Consider the following 20,295-nt stretch of genomic DNA (forward strand, 5'->3'; position numbering starts at 1 on the left):
ATCGACTCGACGAATGCATTTCGTCCACCTCGTTTTAAATGGTGCAATTTATTCCACAAATTTTATATGATATTGTTCCATATGTTCCATACTTTCTTCCTGTCAAGTTTTCTTCCGAGTATTACTTTGATAAACTGGACTTTCAGCTACCGCAAAATGTAACGTGGACCAATGAATAACGCGCGAGATTAGCAGGAGTACAGGCATAAATGGGGCAAGATTGACCCATCATATCTCTTGTGCGAGAATGGTGACCTATCTTTTTTATTTTATTTTTCGAAATAGTGTTTTGTAGGGAACATTCAGAGAAAGTTTAAAAAAAATTCATCGGTAATTTTTGTTCCTGAGGAATCACCTTAACAATCTCGGGAAGTCCTGAAATGCGATGTTAGAAAAATATCCAGACATTTGTGGCTAGGCCTACGATCTGGAGGCGAGGTATAAACAGTCACAGATCAAGTACAAAAACTCACAACCTATTGCCCTATATAGTCTTGCTTATAAGTAAAAGAATATACAATGTCGAAAAACAGTCGCTGATGCAGTCGGAAAGTCTTACATCTGGGCGTCGTGCGGCTCGGATTCCGCTGGGACGGACTGGGCAAACGCGCCAACCACTTGTTGCTGGTTGACGACAACAGCTTGCTGCTCTTCTGCCTTTTGTGTGCCTACCATCTTATACAGCGATCGAATGTCGTCCAGGAAACAAAAACAGGAAAAAACCCCAAAAATCTGACAAGAAGAACAGACGTTGGTTATTAGGTGTTGTCAATCTGAGCTGGACTGGTAAGGTGAAAACCTGAGAGAGGACTGGGAGGTGGAAGACAAGGCCCGGTCCAAACAAGAAATATCGTTTACATCCAGTTTTTTCAAGATCATGCAAATGAATTTGGAACTGTAGTTGAATGGAGAGCAACTCAATGGAAGAATTGTTTTTCGTTCACGTAGACTACCCCAGCGGGGAATTCAAAATGCAAAACGTGGCACAACGTCCTACCATTCAGTTAATTATAAAAGAAGAAATGCTTGGTCTTTCTGTTCTGCGTAAAGGTTCCGAGTTCATAGTTCGAGTGTGTGTTCTTCTTCACAGTCCCTTTCTTGTATCTGATATGGTTTGCTTCATTTGACCAAGATAAATGATAAAAGTTTGACACCACCTATGCCCCTTTACGCACGCACAGACCGTGTACTTCTTCGGTGGCGTGAAAAAAAAAACGCCTACGAAAGAGCGAATTATTTTTACGCATTATTTAAGTGGAAATCATGCGGCGTTACAGTAAATTCTCTGTTCACGAAATCATAGGGATTCGCAACTAAAATTTCTAACAGTATCTGACAATAATAATAGAGGAATTCTTAGAATGATTAGCCTCATCTCAAGATTGAGAGCAGCTGGGATCCAATTTCTTTATGCAACCTTACAAAGCAAGAATGATTTAAAAGTTGTTAAATTACCAGTGCCAGGTACAGGGTTATAAGGGTTGTTTTTCCGCTCTCGTTCAGGAAATCGTACAACTTGGTGAAATCGTGTGCAAGGGGCATCAGATTTACCGTGCAAGCGATCAGCAATATGGTCAATATGATCTGCACTACAAGACACTGCAAATAAACAGAAGGAAGATATTTAGCTAACACAATTACTCAAAAGGGGCACGCGAGGGTATTAATCTCGCTTTCCGTAACTCTGAGAGGTCCATAATGGCGCAGAGATGATATAAATGGGGAACACATGGCAATAAAGCTTGTTGTAGATGTACAAAGCTACATTAATAAAGAATCAGAAAAAGAGATAATTGTTAAGAAGTTTACAAAAAATATTTTGTTCTTTAAATTTAGCCACCAATAAAACAAAAGAAATCTTGGTTGTTAGCTAGTGACGCTGACCGTGGGTGAGTTAACCGATATTCTTTGTTAGTATTTATCATACAAGTGAACAGTACTTTTCACGCGCGCTGATTGCGGGCTAGCTCGGAGGTGATTAGCCAAGTACTAATCACCTCCACTTCGGTGAATAATTGTTAATTATTTTGATGGTTTGCTATCAATGCGCAGAGATACAGGAAACGCGTGGCAGCCATGTTGGATGTTCCTCTATTAAGTTGCCATTAAACCAAGTTGGTTTACATTTAAACCGAATGCGATGGCCTGTTCATTTTGATCTTGTCTTTATTTACCTTGTACTTTTGTTACTTGTACTGTTTATTCAGTTTTTAACTGCTAGAGTTGTTAATAAACTATTAATATTACATCATTATTATACCTTCAACAGCCAGTTAAATGTAACTGGGTTATTCTTTAAAATTATGTTATGTTTTAACTGAAAAAAAATTCTGCATTCACGTGAGGACCTCATTGAGACATGCAATGCATACTTACGATAATTGTGAAGTGCCTGGGTTTTGAGAAGAAATTTTGGGTAAGACTGGAGGAGAGCGGAGCAAATGCTATTTGAAACACAATGACCATCACCCAGCAAAACACTGTGATTCCCTTGAAGAAGCTGACTCTTCCATCTGCTTCAATCATTCCTTTGGTATAACTGACGATACAGATCCAAGTGGCTAACAACATCAGCTACATTAACAGAAATATATTCTTGTAAGAAATTTACTCCAGTTCGCATTGTGTGATCGTCCCGATGAGAGTATTTATGAAAAGAGCCGTTGTTGGTGACTGGTGTTTCAAGTGAATAGTGTTTGTCAGTCGATAATGTTATAAGTCTGGTCCATTGAAAGCGATTGGTCAGTAAAGTAAAACGGTATTCGCTGAAAGACTTGTGTAAAGTTTGTCATCAGTCATTGGTCGGCTTCGAGCCGTCTTTTGTTAGTCAAATGACTAACTTATGACTGAAGACAGGTTATATACTCCAGTCCTTACAGACGGGAAGATCTCTTATTATACTAATGCAGACCTGCCAACTCTTACGGTTCTGCCGTGAGTCTCACGATTTTTTCTCATTTCTCACAGTCTCACGACAAGGCTCCAAATATCTCACGGTTTTTTGGAAAAAATCCTTCTGAAATGAAATAAACTAAGTTGTTGAATAAAAATGGAATATTTACGAGGAATGCTAGTACCATAAAGTGATAAACTTATAAAGAAAAACGCTGTACTTGCTACTTTTTTGTACCGAGACGTGATTTTTGCTTTCGTTCAATAACTTACCATTATTTTCCGCGTCTGTCTACCATTTCGAAAGGGAAGTAGGCCCCCGGGGTAGGCCCTGGGAATGAGGTTGGTGTCTAGTTCCCTTGATAGAAAGGGGTTTGATCGGGAAAAAAAAACAGAATCTCAATATTTTTTGTAGAATCTCCAGATTTTTTTTCATGGGCCTCCTGATTTTCCTTTACCAGGAGTTGGCAGGTCTGCTTATCTGTGAATTCCCCAAAACCCTTAACAGGACATGAACCGACTGGCGAAACACTCTGAACTCTCAGAAGGTTAAAACGTGGCCCAAAAGTCGTTAAGGTGTGTGAGTTTTCCTCCCCACATGAATGTAATTTATTATCGGCTGTTTATGTTTTAATCAAGAGGAAAGTGGCTCGAATATCAAAGCCGATGAGAGATGGATCATTTATCTGTTCTCTATTCTCAGGTTTAGTCATATTTTTTTAATTAATTAGTAAATGATTTCCAAGTTTGGCGTCAGATGCAAAAGGGAACGGTACTCACAAACTCAACCAGTTTATCCGCAATGAAAGAACTTTTCCAGTAAGCAGTTGTGCGGGGTACGGTTGGCCTTCTTCGATTTGGACGCTGACCAGGCTGTGCCTGTTGTCCAACTGCTTGAATCTGTTGTCCAGGTCGAACAAAATATTGCCCAGGCTGTGCCTGTGGTGTCGACAACGGCTGTCCTGGAGGGGCCTGGGTGTACACTGGCTGAAATTGACCAGGGGAAGCCTGCGGGAATCCTGAGGTTTGGCTCATATTAAGAAAAGCTGGAGTTTATCTGCAAGTGGGCAAGTCAATGAATAATAATTGGAAACTGTTTCAGGCAGGAAAATGGCTCCTGTAGCCTAGAATAGCCAAATGTAAGAATGCAAAGCACACACAGTAATGAAATGAAAGGTCTTGTTCAGTTTAAAACACCTATGGCGAGAACAGCATCGCTAACGATAAGGAAATTAAAATTGCGCAGGAATGTGAAATCTTAGAGTTCAATTAATTCAACAGCTCAGAATTGCTACGTTAAAAAATTGTCATACTTTAGTAATCCTTATCCAGCCTGAACAGCACATAAGACTCCAATAGGTATGACGTATTCAGTAAGCGCCACTCGCAGTTGTTACCGTGAAATTGCCAGGGGCATCGAGCATTTGCGAGCATAAGAGCAGTGCGTTTATTTTTGCGAGCACGACCAGTGCGAGCACTTTAGATGATACCTGATGGCTTGCAGCGATCAGTTGGGAAATTTAACAAACCCAACCGGACAAATAACACACGCAAACGATAATAACCATGTTTATTGCGAAAACCTAATTTCACTTGAATTACGGAGTTTATCAGTTCCACAGAAATCGTTTCGTTGTCTAACCTCTATTGAAATCCCAGAAATGCAGTTATTATACTTTAGTTAAGGATTAATTAAACAGCAAAGCAATAAACAGCATTCTACCTTTGCGGGTGCCCTTCCCGAAGAATTCTTACCTGTATCAGTTTCAATAAAATAGGAAACATGCTTCCAGAAACAATAGCGCGTGTTTCTCCCACTTCTCCAGCGTCAAATTTTGTTTCCAAGATGTAAATTTTGTTTCCGCTTAGTACACCACAGCGAATTTTAACGCGAATCCGAGCATACGAGCGGTTGCTCAAGGTTTGCGTGCGCTAGCAAGCGAGCACTCATCTAATTATTTTGCGAGAAATTCGAGCAAATGCCAAATTTTGCGAGCATTTTTAAATTGAATGGGACCGTTCGATAGCCCTACTGTTAACAAGCCGCACTGTTAAACAACAGTTGAGTCATTTTTTAAGGCTCTGGATAGCTTTTACCTCTTTACCTCCTCCTTTTAGTAGCTAAAATGAATTGGGTCGTACTTGTTAATCCCCAAATATTTGGTATTTGGCAGTGTTTTTATGATTCAACAAATCAGTCAATTGTCTGCTGTTCCACAGCATTCGGAAATCAAAGTTTTCCCAATGTTTTCCAAGAATAAAAGTAGCCAATAACAAATCTAGCATGCATTTCCACACTAACTCACTATCTCATGTCAGTTTTCAGCGTTCTGCGGCAACTGGAAATATGGCTTTGCAAAGGCATTTTCTCGGAAACTGCTATAGTAAACAAACTTTGAAATATCGGATAGCTGCACTAAACTTAAAATATTAGGTTATGGTACGTTGCAGCAAAGCTGTAAATTTCCTTCAAATTCTATGCTCGTGTTGAAAACAAAAGTGAAACTAATTTTCTGATCACTGGCTAATTAGTTCTTTGGCTGCAATTACCTAAGAAGAAATTAGGGCGTGAAATGGATTCTCCGTTCCTTGCTCTCTCTCAGCCGAGCGACGCTTGAATCCAATTGCGCTGCGAGAGAGCATACTGCTCAAAAACTGTATACTGGCCAGAATTTTGCACAATTGTGAATGATTGCACATACCCCGGCCATATGTAAAAGTCAGTGCTTTGTCCTGTTCTCAGACAATAACAATGAAGAATGTTCATTCCCTTACCTTTGTTGTCTCTTCAGTGGATGAGAATGAATTATCCTCACGTAAGAAAACCTTTCAGACTGTTTCGAGTAAAGACACCGTGCTTTAGGTGAAAATGAGTTATAATGTATGTTCTTGATTAGGTTTGCCTTGCCAAGCACACTAACCAAAAACGCTCTGTCCTCACAGATGAAGGACTCGAAGAACTTCAGTTGTTTTCTCGGAAAAATAGGAACACATATATAGATGAAAAATATGTGAATTTAATCGCGCCAATTACCTCTCAGAAAAATAGGTCCGCTGTGCGTGCATATTGAGAATTCACTCTGAGATCACGCGCACCACATGCATGTAATGAAGTAAAATCACTGATCGTCGGGTAACTCTAGAATTTCATTTTCACGCGGAATTCATTCTGAAAGTACCACTTCATCAAATGAGTTTCAGGGCTGTGTTAAAACGAAACAGAGCTTAATCTACAAAGTATCTCGGTGCAACGTACTTGAAAGAATATAATGCTACTATTGGGTAGTTGGGTTTTTTAAAAAGTAATTCTCTCGACGTTTACTAAATTCTCCCATGAAGCTTGGTACACAACGCATGTATAAACTTGGATCCGAAACGATTTTAAAAATAGCGCTGTAGCAGACGCTATCACATAGAGTTTCTTGAAATTGTGTTCGGTTGTCAAAAGCAGACTCCCACGAGCAGGTGAATAATTTGTGTACAAGGTCTCCGCAAACATTAAATTTGGAAACCTTTAATAATCGGTGTGACGCTACCCGTAACTCTTATAACTAAAAGGTGGACACTTGGACGTGAATGAAAGTCCCTGCTTAGTACGAGAGCTGGGATTGACTGATTTAGTCAGTTATAAATTGACCTAATATCTCACATTTTTATCACAAAAGAGAACCCTCGATTGTGTATTATTATTTTCTGTTGAGAAATATCATTTGAAGAAAATCCTGGAACACGTCTTTTTCTGTTAACTCGGTAGTGAAACAGTGATTATTGCAGCTACGTAACACTGACAGAACAAAAACAACTTGTGGCCACTTCTAAATTATTTTTATTGAAGAATTAAAACATCATAAGATATGCTACAAATAGGCTAAGAGTGCACAGTGTGGTAGCAATACTGAACCACGTGCAGTTCAGATTGTCTTTATCTAAAGATCTTCTCTTTTACTTATCCGTTTTTTATTGATTATGACACTTATCACTCAAAGCTGAATGTATCTTGCCACTAGTTATTTGTGTTTATGGTTTACCTCGATCTGAATACTCGAAAACTGACTCATTGAACGTAAAACTTTGAAAAAAACTGTAAAGTCTGTAAATGAATATAAAACGAACTAAACTTAACTGAGAAATGACATCTCTCTGCAGTTAAGTTTCGCTCGATTGCTATTTGTCCCCTAATCCTAATTCAGGATTCTTCGTAGCTATCGTTACTTGTTTCGAGTTACGTTAATGCAGCTATTAACCCACAAAGCTTTTAGCAGAACTATCTTGCTACACACAATGTCAAGTTTTACACTCGTCTTACAAACTAGTTACAACTTATTGAGTGGCTGTGGTGAAAACTGAGCCTGTGCGCCAACCTCTTGCTGCACATGCGTGCCAGCTGGCTGCTGCGCAACGCCGGCAGCAGCAGCAATCTCCTTTGATCTTTGCGCAGCGTACATATCCGACAAGAGAATAATGTCGTCAATGAAAGCCACGCACGCTATCATACCAAATATCTGTTAAAAGAAAGCAGGCAGATTTGTAAGATTGTTATTATTCTTACCTCATTCTCGTCCCTAGAGCCTCCATTTCTTTTATTCACGTGGTCGGCAAAACGGGTATTCTAAAACGAGAAGCACTGGGGACGAGAATGGTTGTTACCTCAGCTTCACTAGTGTTCCCTTCCCAGACGTCAAGTCGGAGCGAGCTGTTAGCCCAAGAACTGGTTATTTTTTGTCTCATCCTCATAAATTCCCTAAACTTAAATTAGAGTTTTGTTCGATCAAATTATCAAAACAAATGTTAAACGTTGGCGCAAGACCTTGCCCTTCTGCTTCTCCCCCGGTCCGCTCATGCTTAAACCATAAAAATACTACTTTCCCTGAGAGGTCTTCAAGGAAGAAAATGATAGAAACAGGGAAGAAAGAGATAACCCTACAAACAGGGTTCCGATAGTTAAGTATCGGCCAACGAAGCTAGTTGAGGGTCAAGTAAATCAAGCCGAGCGTGGCCTGGGCCTACTCCACGTCCTTTTTTCTCAGACGGCTCATGGTTCCCTCTGCTGACCCTAAATCACGCTAGGTTCACCCAGTCGATAGAAAAAGAGCGTTGAATGCAAGCCGCACATGTCACATGATTGAATTACATGAATTTCCTGACCAGAGACTAAGAAAAAATTTAAACTTGCTTACCGTGGAAGCAAAAAGCAAGCCCACGGTCGATCCAAGGGTTGTAGTGAAATTGAAATCGCTGTAAACTTTACACAAATCGACGAGGCGAATTGTAAAGCTCACCGTACATGTAATGAGTAGAATCGTCAAGACCACTTGGATTCCTAATGACTGAAAAAAAAAAAAATCAAGATCGTAAAACTGTGGAACTAGGACTGACAAAATGACAGCACTGTGCAACACAAAAATTCATTTTCCTTTCTTTAATAAACCGGCAGAAAGACAGTTCTTTTTAATGCTACTCACAGGCTCAGAGCAAAACCATGTAATAGAGAGTTAGCGGGGTGCGAGCCCGGCTTTTTTCAAAGAGACTCGCGAACTGGTTTGATAAATGGATGATGGATGATGGGTAAGCTAGTTCAGACGTGGTTAACGTTTAAAACGAGCATAACTCTGGATCTCTTCGTTGTAACAATACGTCAGCTAACGACGGTACGCCGAGCACAACTTGTGTTTCATTGGTTCTATATTTTACCTCGTAACTCAGTCATACTCAAGTCATATATTTTATTTAGTTTTTATTCTGTAAATCATTTATTGATTTAGTTGCGTGTGCGTACGTTTTAATACTGTTCGCTCCCTTCTTAGTCCAGTCTCTGAACTCTCCTTTCTTACCGCCCCATATAGGGGCTGAACCCGGGCGGGCGAAAGAAGAGTCCAGGATAACTTCCATGCGCATGCTCAGAACGCCGCCATTTTTTCCCCCCAAATCGGGGGAAAAGCCATATTTGGAAGTATTTTTCAGATTTGGCTTGTGGCGCGATTTTCTGAATGATAATATGCAAGCAACAATTTCTGCATTCAGATTGATTAAAAACATGTCAATTAATCCAAAATCAGTGGATTTTTAACAGTGCCAAGCTAAACCACATTCGATTTGTTTTTTGTCACAAAATCAAAGATAACGAAAGAAATCTTTGCCAAGATTTGTTGACACCGACTCAGACTTAAAAGTGCAAGAGCTGCATTATGCAAATGAGCTACTTGTACGCGTCAGACTTTCCTTTCAAAAACTTTTTCAAAATCGCTCAACATACAGAAACAATACGAAAAAATGTTTGGGAAAAGAGTAATGACGCGTACTCGTTGTCGATAGGAGTACAGACCACGATAAACCATATTTCGATTTTTACGTTTTTATGTTTTTTACGACAATATCAACGTCAAAGAAAATGTTTTCTTTCAGAGCGCGAGCTGAAAAAGGCATTGCGCGACACATTGACGCGAGAAGCGTGGTTGGGACCTCTTAATTTTTGATTGGTTGGTCCCAGCATGCGCATGCAAGTTATCCTGGACTCTTTTTTCGCCAGCCCAGGTTCAGCCCCTATATGGGGTGGGAAGAAAGGAGAGTTCAGGGACTGGACTACTCCCTTCTCGAACCCTTGCCAACGGAGCAACGGAGCAATAACTTTCTGAGAATTCACAAGTTAGTATTAAGACTTACAACCAATGTGCAGTATGAAGGTTGTCGAAAGTAAGTCTTGTTTTTGTTGATGCTAAGCACAGACACGATTTGGATCAGAATGACCATCACCCAACAAAATATGGTGATTCCCTTGAAGAAGTCAGTTCTGCCATCAAAGGCGAACAGTCTGTTTGAGTACACCACAGCACAGGGCCAGGCTACTGAGAGACAGACCTGTGAACGAGAAATAAGAATTCAAATAATCACCATTCAGATCATATTATGCCATCATTGATACGTAACACATCGCATTAAATTTAAGCAATAGAGCACTTTTTCCGTGTTTACATAGCCTCATCGGGTTAGCATAACTTTCGAAAACTCTCCCAACGCTCCTGGCACTTAGGCTCTGTAAACACGGAAAAAGTGCTCTATTGCTTTTATAAATTACATACTCTCATCTAAACACACCTGTCGACCAATGAGAGCGCGCGTAGTGGCGCAGTTATTTTATAAGTAAAGATTGATAAACTCGTTTGGATGTCATATAACTTTGATTATTATGAAGATATGATTTATCAACGCAGTTATGCACACAACTTAAGCAGTTGTGAAATTATAGTCTGAGAAAATTTCAGACCTGAGCATGATTCGAACCAATGACCTCTGCGATACCGGTGTGGTTCTCTACCAACTGAGGTATCATGAGCCAACTGGGAGCTGGCCACTTTGTGAGTTCGTAATATACCCGTAGATTGTGAGGAATACAAGTGAATGTACGAAGTATCATGTATGAACTGCTGAGAAAGATATGAAGACATGATTGATGATCGCAGCTATACACAGAACATAGGCAATTATTTTTAATTTTTTTTAGGGTTTATTTTTACAAGTGCTTATGTTGTGTGTATAACTGCAATGATCAATCATGTCTTGATATTTCAATTTTTCCGCAGTTCTTATGTGATATTGCATATATTCACTTGTAACTCTGATTACTGACTGTAATGTAAATAGTTTTTATTTGGCGATGAATGCAGAAGTTGGAGGGGGTGGTAAACAGAGTGCCCCTCAGGCTTCTTAAAGCCCCACTGAAGCTTAAAAATACAGCTGATAGTAATCAACAGGTAAAAGCCATAAGAAACGTACAGGTGATGTGCATATTTTTTTGCTGTTTTTATAAGAAGCCACCCATCAAGAATGACCCCCTTTGCAATTTACAGCTGTACTTACAAGCCCGATATTCCTTGAGCAAAATAAACGACTCTTCAAGTACTTCATATCAATCTTTATCGATGTTACATCCTCTTCTTGATCCACTGGAGGCTGAGCAGGCGCACCCTGAATGAGAACAGGTTGGGTTGCAGGCTGTCCAGCAGCTACATAGTATTGCAAAGGCTGCCCCTGTTGTCCCATGGGGGACTGACCGGTCAATACCGGTTGTGGTTGACCAGGATGCATCTGGTACATGACTGGCTGAGCGGGAGGACCGTAGCCTTGTGGGCTGCCAGCAGCTGGTTGTTGACTGGGAAAAGCAGTCTGACCAGCTCCTGTCTGTTGGGCTGGTTGCTGATAAATCGTTCAATGAACCAATCAGTCTGTGTCCATAAACAATTAGGAAATTAGAAATCACTTTAACCAGCAAGGCCAGACGTAATTATAAGAACTTATATCCAGTAATTGAACTGGATAATGCAAATCTTTGTGAGTTACAGAAGGCAAGTTATTAAGAACATTTAAAACCTTTAATTTGAATTAATGGCTGGTATATTTTTCTTCATTTTGCATTGGATAACTCACTAGCTAGGTGCTGTTATTCAGAACAGGTAGAAATGGAAGTCATCCACCAATTGTGCCATTCGTGGTTGAATGTAAGGTAATCAATGATTAAAATAACTTGATACTGCTTTGCTGTAGAAAATCAGCTAGATGAGTTTACATAGCATTTTGTGTCATGAATTATAGCCCTTTTTATCTAAACTTCTCAACATCATGAATTCCAGAAGACTTAAAAAGATTACTTGAAGGAACGTAAATGACAAATTCAACTGATATCCACAGGGACAGATCTTCCATGTTTTTCTTAGAAAGTGCGTTTATTTCAGTGAACGCACAATAATAAAGCTGATGTCAATGTTATTCAACTATACTGCTTTCTCTTTATTCGTCCCTGAATAAAATTGATACAAATTAACAGAGCTAAATAGCCAGTAGCAATAATTTAAAATCTACACTTAGGGTATTGACCGCGGAATCGGAGCAAGCAAAAACCAGTGAAAGGTGTAAACCACATCGCAAATTTTAAAAGGTGTCTGTTGGACTGTAGCTGCTATGAGCAGTTGACCTCAAACACTCTCACTTAAATTATTGTTTAGCAAGAAAGCTGTCATTAGTTACGAAGAAACTGAAACGTTTATGACTAAGAGAATTATGCCTCAATTCGTTTTCTGGGATAATTTGTAAAGCAATAGTCAGTTTATGCAATTGCTTCTAAGAATTTCTGGCCAATACTCAAGAAACATGACTCTGCAGCATGCTATAGTTAGCCCAACTCTCTACACTGTTTTTTTTTTCTGGGAAAACCAAAAAGACAATTGCTCGTTTCAAAGTATTCGATCTGACAAAGAGATGTTTCCTACGAACTAGCTTATTCCATAATCACTAAGATTTATAATCTTGTTTCTAGTAAACGATCGAAATTAATTGAATTTAGTCCTGCATTTTAGGTCTGAATCACAACTGAGAAACACACATACTTTTTTACCAATTCCCATGACATGCAATTCTTTTATATCAAGAATATGATTAACTGTTGAAAACACTTTCCTTTGGTTATCCAGCCAGTAATTTCTTTCCTTAATTTTACGAAGTTTTATTCGATTAGTTTAGGAAATAGTCGCAAGTATTGTAAGTCCTTCGCTACGGTGCCATTATGTGCAAATACAACTGATGAAGGAAAATATAGGAGGAGTTAACTGTGTTTAGAACTTTTAAAATTCTTTAGCTTAAATAATAATAACACACTCGTTTCTCTTATGCTTTCTTCGCTGCGATTCGCAGCGACACAGGCATAAACACGGCTGAGAAAAGCAACTGCACTTGATCTTGTGTTTAGTCTGGTGTGCGTGTTTCATGCTACGTTCTCTTTACGAGAGAGGCGTCACTAGACAATTGGAATCGTTTTTCTTTCCTCTAGAGCTTATGCTTGCTCCTTTTTGCATGCTTTTTTCACTGCTGGCCTGCCCTTGATTGCTAACTTTAATGGATCGAGCTGCTTAGATGACCAACTGACTTGGCCATGTGAAAGAGCCGTGAGACTGTCGCTAGATTAGAATTGCCTCTTTACTAATAAGATACGCTCCAAAAGCAAATAGCAAACTGACACTTACCAAGACTGAATTGTCTTCCCTTCGAAAACAATGTGAGTGAAAGCAGTCAGCCGTTTTTGATTTCGATGTAAGGTGTTTGTCTCAAAAAATACCTTCGTTTCGCTGATGAATGATGAATGCCTGAGCTGCCTAGGGTGATTAGCGTAATTCGATATCCCCAAGAGACGCTTAAACTCTGCACCGCGTTCTTGGAAAAACAGGAAGACGAGTGATTCAGAGAATGTTTGCACATTTATCCAGCGTGATGTTTACATCCAATTTTTACAGACTTTATTCGCCAAAGAGAAATAATAAGCAAAAGCTTGAAATAGAGTAATAATTCACATTTTCTGTGGTCTTTGTTAGTGGAGGCTAGCTTCTGCACTGTTTAATCTGAATGCTGAAATCGGCTCGAGGCATCGATTCGTTTATACACTCCGACATCATTTGAAACAAGACTGACATTAATACTGGGAAAACACTGGTAAACAAAGCTTATTTGAATATAACAGTAATAGTGAATAGTTCTAATTATTGTAAAAGCAATAATATACTAAAATTGTCTTTTCATATGGGAAATTTCAACCCGGTCGATCGGGATAAAATTCAAGAAAAAAAACCAAAATGGTGGACATAAACTTGTATCGTTCTCGGTTGTGGTAGCTTTGTGAATTCTTGTAACTTTACTAATAAAGCTAATTTGCATACTCCTAAAGTGGAAATACATACAAGACAAAAAATATGCTATTTGGCTGCTATGTTGCGAAAGCTATTTTGTCTAAAATGTTTCATCCCGGCTACCCGGGCTGGAGTGTTCATATGGGAAAATTTTCATCCCGTTTATCGAGATCTCGGTCGCAAAAACCGCGATTTCGGTAACCGGGCGAGCCAGGCTTCTCGTATGAACACATGGAACTTTTTACGAAGGAAAGAGTGGTGGGGCGAGATCTCGGAAACCGAGCCAGCCCGGGCTCATATGAAGAGGACCTTAATTATGATTTGATGGTGTGATTAATCACGTGACTAAGTCCAGATAAGCAATTAATTTTGATATATAAAAGGACACTGGTGTCTTGAAATTAAGAAATCTTTCACAAAAAAGGATTAATTAAAGAAAATAGACTTTTTTCTTAGCGTGCGACACAAATACACGGATGTGAAAGCAAACGAAGAGCGATCTGACGGCGAGAAGTGCAGTTTTATTCTCCTCTGCTTTCCTTTCCCGATAGAGTGTGTTCATTGTCACGCAATAAAAAATAAAATCAAAAACCATGAACTGGATAGAGTCAACAAACTATTTTAGACGATAAAATACGAAGAAATTTCTCCAGGTTTAAGATATGTGTGCTGCCACAAAGTTAAGATATTCATCGAAATGTTCGGCGCAAAATTATAGAGCCCAGTATGGAGCCGCCATGCCGGAAGGACCGGAGAGTAGTGTAAACATCTGGAAATTCCTTTGGCTACCTATGATTATCTGAACTGAACCAAAAAAGTTTTAAAAGAAGTAATTTTCCTAATACTTACGCTTCTAAAATGCTACTAATCACGAGATAAGTGTATATTTTTCGACAAAAGCTATCTCAGCTTAATGTCGTCACGCACCTCCAATTCAAAATGCACTGATTTCCAAACGCAGGATGGTATTGAGCTGGAAAGTTGTAAACCTCTTAAGTCTGTCTGGTAAGGATAAAAGCTTTAGTGGCTCTTTAGTTTTAGATTTGAGAATTTGATCGCGCGGAGGATTTTTAAAACAAAAACTGACAACTCATAGTCTAAAATATGAAAGGTACTGCGCCCGACGGTAACCATAAAACGCGAGTCCACAGCTTTTGAATATTCTGTTTTGCTTAATACTACATCGTAGCCGGTTGCAGGCGTTCGGTTCAGTCTGAGCTGTGAGCCGGAGCGAAGAACGAGTGAAAAAAACAAAGCGTTCTCGGGCTCGCCTCGTTCGCTCGCCCTCACAAACCGCGAGAGCCTGGAACAGGCTAAATACCTTGGACTTTTAGGCCGGCACTGGCACACGAGGGGACTAGTCCCTGCGACTAGTCCCCGGAAACAAATCACGGGAACAAGTCCCATCGTGCATGTGAACTGGCTATTTTTACTTCAAAATCTAGTCGCAGGGACCAACTTTGGTCCCTGAAACTACTACCCACGAATTCAAACCACTTTAAGTTTTTGGGAGAAGTCCTTGCGACTTGTCCCTCAGAACGCGTCGTGTGAACTGTTCGTGGGGCAAGTCCCTGCGACCAGTCCCTTCGTGTAAACTCTTCAGAGGACTAATGGCAGGGACTAGTGACAGGGACTAGTGACAGGGACTAGTGACAGGGACTAGTGACAGGGACTAGTCACAGGGACTAGTGACAGGGACTAGTCACAGGGACTAGTCACAGGGACTAGTCACAGGGACTAGTCACAGGGACTAGTCACAGGGACTAGTCACAGGGACTAGTCACAGGGACTAGTCCCGGCCCTCGTGTGTGCCGACCTTAAACGTGAGGAGTTGACTAGTGCAGCGGGAGGGTTAGGGAAATCGGGAAAAAGAAAGAGAGGGCGGAGGAGAAAGACCCTCCCTCTCCCTCTCTTTATTTTTTCCCGATTTCCTCAACCCCTTTATGCACCTGCTACGCAGACTAGGAATTGACGGATAACAAGTACATACTATGCTGACCGTCAATGCTATTTTTGCCGGTGTCGGGGCGAATTTACTTGTCGAATTCGGCTCTTTACGCCGTGCAATTTCTGCTTAAAATCAGTGTACCTGAGTGAAGTTCTCCAAAGAAATAAGATACTATGAAACTAAACTTTAATGAACGGACGATAGCCTTTTAAGACTTTTTTGTAGAGAGCCCTCAGTTTACTTTCATAATTTCTTTCGTAATCAGGCAGAAAGTATGGAGCAAGACGCTTTTAGGTGTGTGAAACAATGTACTCCAGTGAGACATTAAGCACCAGTTTTATTACTGATAGAGGTATCTTTTCGTGATGCCCACACTAACTGTTATGCTATGTTCGTTTTAAAATTAAACTGTGCGTTGTCACGAACGTCTCCTTGCCCCCTTAAAACCGCATCTCAAGTTTCTTCCTACAAGTTCCTTCGGATCGTAATCAGTGTTTGTGGCCTGCTTTCTCTTTATTTAAAGTAAAACTATATGTACTCAGCACTTGCGGATCTTAAGACAAAAGAACTTTATATGACTAGCCAAACTGATGCAATGTATTATTTTTGCCAAAACTTCTCCCCACATATTGTTCCGATTTACAAAGCAGCTGAGCTATTCTGTTTACAAACGTCAAATGTTCCGACATTTGCACTGCATGGCATATACATAATGACAATATATAATGACAATATTTGCCATTGTAAGATTACCATAGTACTTTACAGTGACTAGCTGTTGTTGATCAGTATGCTGCGGACTGTAAAAATGTTAAAAGCGAGCTGAAAATAAATATCTCTATTATGACATTGTTTCAATACATTGAATGATGCTGAGCTGTTTTTAGAAGTGAACTAGAACTAGATGGCAGATTTCAGCAGCATGTAATGTTACAAAAATTCTTTTTCTTTGGCCATCGTAGCTTAATGAGAAATAGCACACAAACTGCAGTTACAAACATGACAATAAAACGCATGTTGGAAAACAAAATTATTTAACTTTAACTTGATATTTCGTATGATTCTACATACATCTTCAGAAGTGACCGTTAGTAATACAAGTAGCAACTAAGTTTAAATTTTAGATAAGTAACTAAGTAACAATAACAATGACAAAAGCTGAGCACAAACAATATTTGCATACAAAAGATGCAAACTAATAGAGGTAAAGCTTTTCGCTGCTTACGTTATCGTTTAGGGTACGCAAATATTTTTTGTGCTCAGCTTTTGTCATTGTTTTTTTTACTTAGTTACTTATCTAAAATTTAAACTTAGTTGCTACTTCTATTACTAACGGTCACTTCTGAAGATGTATGTAGAAACATAGGAAACGTCAAGTTAAAGTTAAATAATTTTGTTTTCCAACATGCGTTTTATTGTCACGTTTGTAACTGCAGTTTGTGTGCTATTTCTCATTATGTAATGTTATATTTTATTTCTGGTTTTCTCCTTGTAATGGCTGTTAACTTTAAGTCGGCGGAAGCTTTCCCATCAGGACAGGCTGTTGTCCCGGATATTGAACTGGCTGCTGTCCCGGAAGTGTAGCCGGTCGGTAAACTTTGGCGCCTTGTGGGACAATAACCACAGCGGGTTGTTGGACGACACCTGGTTGGCCTGCTTGTTGCGGGTGGCCAACCTCCTCTAGCCTTTGCTTCTTGTACAAATTATAAAGAAGGTAGATGTCCACAATGAAAATTATCCAGGAAATGTAACCGAACCCCTATTAAAACAGCAAGAACGAACAAAAATTCTTTAATTCTGAATAACTATCATCAAATAAGTATTTTTCTGTATCAAAGGTTAGGTAAAGTCTGCATACGAGCCAATTGTGGCCCACCAGGCCGGAGCTTATCCGGTCTCTGTAACATGAAGCGACCAGGAATTTTTCTACTCCCCCCTGGATGGGATGCTAGTCCATCGCAGGGTTACCCCCAGCATTAAATTCGCCGGTATCCATTTATACACCTGGGTGGAGAGAGTCACTGTGAGAAAAGAGTTATTGCTCCGACCGATAGTGCAATGTAAGGGAATTGAGACGGAGGCTTTGATTAATTACCATGCATTTTTCTCCACAAAGTGTACTAGAGCAACCCAGCTAAGGCGAACTGTCTTTGAGGAATTTCCTGCTGAAAACTGGGAAGAATACGTAGTCGACTAACTACGTTCAATAAATAATTTACCTTCAATATATAAATAAATAGGCAAAAATAAGTAAATAAGACTCTTAACGTCAAATAAATAAATCTGATTTTTATATTTTGATATAGGAGAGAGCGTTCCAAGGCTTCTTGACTAATACTGAAGAGGCAAACATACGACTTACAACAGACCCGTGTAATGACTGAATTCGACCTACCAGCCCAATCAGAAGGGCTAACACATTGGGTTTGTATATCCGGTATACATTTTTGTACGCCTTTCCATAGTCGATAGCGAGTGGTGTCATGGTTCCACAACAGGCGATCAATAAAACGGACAGGAAGAAGTGGATCAGTAGTGTCTGCAAACAACGCAAAAATCGATATTAACTAGAAAGAAAATTGCACGACTGATGAAAAAGGTGAAGACGAGTTTTAGATGTGGCCTTCATAAATAATTCATCAAGTTAAAAAGGGCAGAAAATCACAACCGCGAAGGAGGTTTGGATACCTGGTCTTAGCGCAGGTTTTGACGCTTTTACCTTTCCGTTTACTCCTTAGTTTTTGTTTCGATTGAGAAGAAATATCAAACACTCGAGACAGTGTTTCATCAGCTATCCAAACACCTCGAATTTCGTTAAAAATGCTTCTCTACGAGTCATATTTCCAACTCATTTCTCTGTGTTTGGACATCCCGATGAGACACTGTCTCTCGTGTTTGATATATTACTTCAGCCCATATCTTCTTCTTTAATTCTGGGAGAAACAACCGAGGTGATCATCAAATGATCAAATGATCAAATGCTACTAAAAAATTTTCAGCCAATAATTTTTCGAATTACTCTTTTCCGTTTTCCTGAAACATTTTCCAGGCTTAAAGTTTGGTTGACAATTCAAAGTTTAACCATTTTCCAACTGGTTCTACCATGTTAAATGTGACAAGATCAAGCAGTTCTCAATTGAGTGTTTTTAAACCAACCCCAATACAATTACTTACCAATTAGACTACTCAGCCAATCTCAAACCGTAGCGAAACCAAACCCAGTTATTATCTGATTACGTTAGAAACACAACTGAAACCCGCTCTGTCACAGAATAACCCATGACTTACCTGCGAAATACACCACTCGGTTTCGGATGTAGCTGTATGAATTTTACTGTGAGAAATAATATTTGTAATGTGTTCGTCTTTTGTATCAAGTCAGTCGGATTAAACTTTTATCTGTGTGATTCGTTATCAGGTTCTCTCATATATTTTACAAGGTTTGGCGCTTTGATTAATTTGCCAGAGTATACAATTCTCACAAGTGTAAATGTGTAATTTTTTCATGTTTGAGGGCGTGCAAGAAAACTATTGAATTTCGAATTATGCCTCTCTGCTCTACGCAAACACTCTTCCAACCGGAGGCATTTGTAAACGCTGTTTTTGCCCCCGTAGGGTTTTGGCCCAGAGGCCAAAACCCGAGGAGGCATTATAGTCTCCCCCGCGTATACGTATAAGAATGTGTGAAATATTGGTGTAGTATGCGAATCAATCCCGATTTGAAGAAACTGGGCGCGCACGGTGGTCTCGGTTAATTTTTCAATCAGCTGAGCTCGCAAGGCAATGCTACATGGGTAATTCTTGCAACCACGAACACGAGAAGGAGATCGAGGAGGATACTATTTGCTGCACGAGGAGGAGAGGAAGATATTTGCCAAAATAAATTTTAGGGCGAGTTTCTGTCGTCACAGTGATCTTCATATCTTGAATTCCAAGGTTATTCAGCAGTACCAGGTTGAACTGTTTGGTACAGAAGTTTATTTCTCGGACACAAATCAGCAACGGGGTCGACAGACTCGACCCAAACACCACACGTGTAAAGATGTGTATAAAGATCACGTTTATTTGGATCGCTTATTTTTACTGAGTAATCTTACGTGGCATAGAGCCCATGTGACGGCTGGGTTGACTGGCAGGGATCCAAATGTAAATGTTTTGCGGCGTTTTCGTTCAGGGGTTGACTGGTAGGGATCCAAACGTAAATGTTTTGCGGCGTTATCGTTGAGGACAAAAAGCTTGACTCTAATTTGCATATATGGCGACTGTAACGCGATACTTCTGTCTACATCTCTGAAAAAAATCTCGACTTCTGTTCTGCTTTCGAGATACGTTTGCTTGTGGAGTCCTCGTATATCAAGACAAACGGTTGTTTTCAGTATCAAACTAAAACAACATAGGCGCACGAGTCGGGGGAGCGAGGGGGGCTGCAGCCCCCCCAGTTACAGAAACTTTTGAAATTTTTCGGGCAAAACGCTGATGATTCGGGCAAAAGTACTCGGGAGAAAATACCCTAAAAGAAAAATATTCTAAAAGGTTGTCGAAGCCAGACTTGAAGGCTACTTTCTCTGACGTTTGCCTTGTCAAGACCAAGTAATTTGTTTTGGAAAAGCCATATATATTGTTTGCACGTGCAACGTAGAAATCCACGAGATGGATATTACTTCCATGACCAAACAAATGACAGAATCAAAACAAACGAAGACCTAGACTTTTTTGTGGTGGCTCTGACCAATGGCTCCACAAAGAGCTACTTTTAAAATTTTCTTGAACTCGACGTACGAGAAATAA

General features: G+C 39.8%; 2 protein-coding genes across 3 annotated transcripts; both read right to left on the reverse strand.

The window, feature by feature from the left end:
• Positions 1-29: 29 nt before the first annotated feature.
• Positions 30-5,909, reverse strand: LOC137983821 (uncharacterized). Its single transcript, XM_068830999.1, has 5 exons — positions 5,668-5,909; positions 3,673-3,949; positions 2,377-2,574; positions 1,456-1,599; positions 30-732 (listed from the first exon to the last, which is right to left on the reverse strand). Exons 2-5 carry the CDS (start codon positions 3,925-3,927, stop codon positions 556-558), a joined length of 774 nt encoding a protein of 257 aa, XP_068687100.1. The 5' UTR covers positions 3,928-3,949; positions 5,668-5,909; the 3' UTR covers positions 30-555.
• A 786-nt stretch (positions 5,910-6,695) lies between these two features.
• On the reverse strand, positions 6,696-13,061 carry LOC137983822 (uncharacterized). Of its 2 annotated transcripts, none has more exons than XM_068831000.1 (5): positions 12,903-13,061; positions 10,747-11,111; positions 9,553-9,747; positions 8,070-8,219; positions 6,696-7,394 (listed from the first exon to the last, which is right to left on the reverse strand). In XM_068831000.1, exons 2-5 carry the CDS (start codon positions 10,981-10,983, stop codon positions 7,206-7,208), a joined length of 771 nt encoding a protein of 256 aa, XP_068687101.1. In that variant the 5' UTR covers positions 10,984-11,111; positions 12,903-13,061; the 3' UTR covers positions 6,696-7,205. The 2 variants fall into 2 exon arrangements, with proteins under 2 accessions (XP_068687101.1, XP_068687102.1); XM_068831001.1 differs by having other exon boundaries at positions 10,747-11,082; positions 12,903-13,058.
• Positions 13,062-20,295: the final 7,234 nt, after the last annotated feature.

The sequence above is a fragment of the Montipora foliosa genome, chromosome 13, assembly GCF_036669935.1.
Source record: "Montipora foliosa isolate CH-2021 chromosome 13, ASM3666993v2, whole genome shotgun sequence".
Lineage (NCBI taxonomy): Eukaryota > Metazoa > Cnidaria > Anthozoa > Scleractinia > Acroporidae > Montipora > Montipora foliosa.

Bases quoted from the DNA above. Each gene is read 5' to 3' on its own strand.
- LOC137983821 (XM_068830999.1), bottom strand. From the start codon at position 3,927: ATGAGCCAAACCTCAGGATTCCCGCAGGCTTCCCCTGGTCAATTTCAG. The intron at 2,575-3,672 runs GTGAGTACCGTT...CTGTTAATGTAG, and splicing joins CGGATAAACTGGTTGAGTTT to CTGATGTTGTTAGCCACTTG. The intron at 1,600-2,376 runs GTAAGTATGCAT...GTTTATTTGCAG, and splicing joins CCAGGCACTTCACAATTATC to TGTCTTGTAGTGCAGATCAT.
- LOC137983822 (XM_068831000.1), bottom strand. From the start codon at position 10,983: ATGTACCAGATGCATCCTGGTCAACCACAACCGGTATTGACCGGTCAG. The intron at 9,748-10,746 runs GTAAGTACAGCT...TCTCGTTCACAG, and splicing joins GCTCAAGGAATATCGGGCTT to GTCTGTCTCTCAGTAGCCTG. The intron at 8,220-9,552 runs GTAAGTCTTAAT...TTTTTTTTTCAG, and splicing joins CTTCATACTGCACATTGGTT to TCATTAGGAATCCAAGTGGT.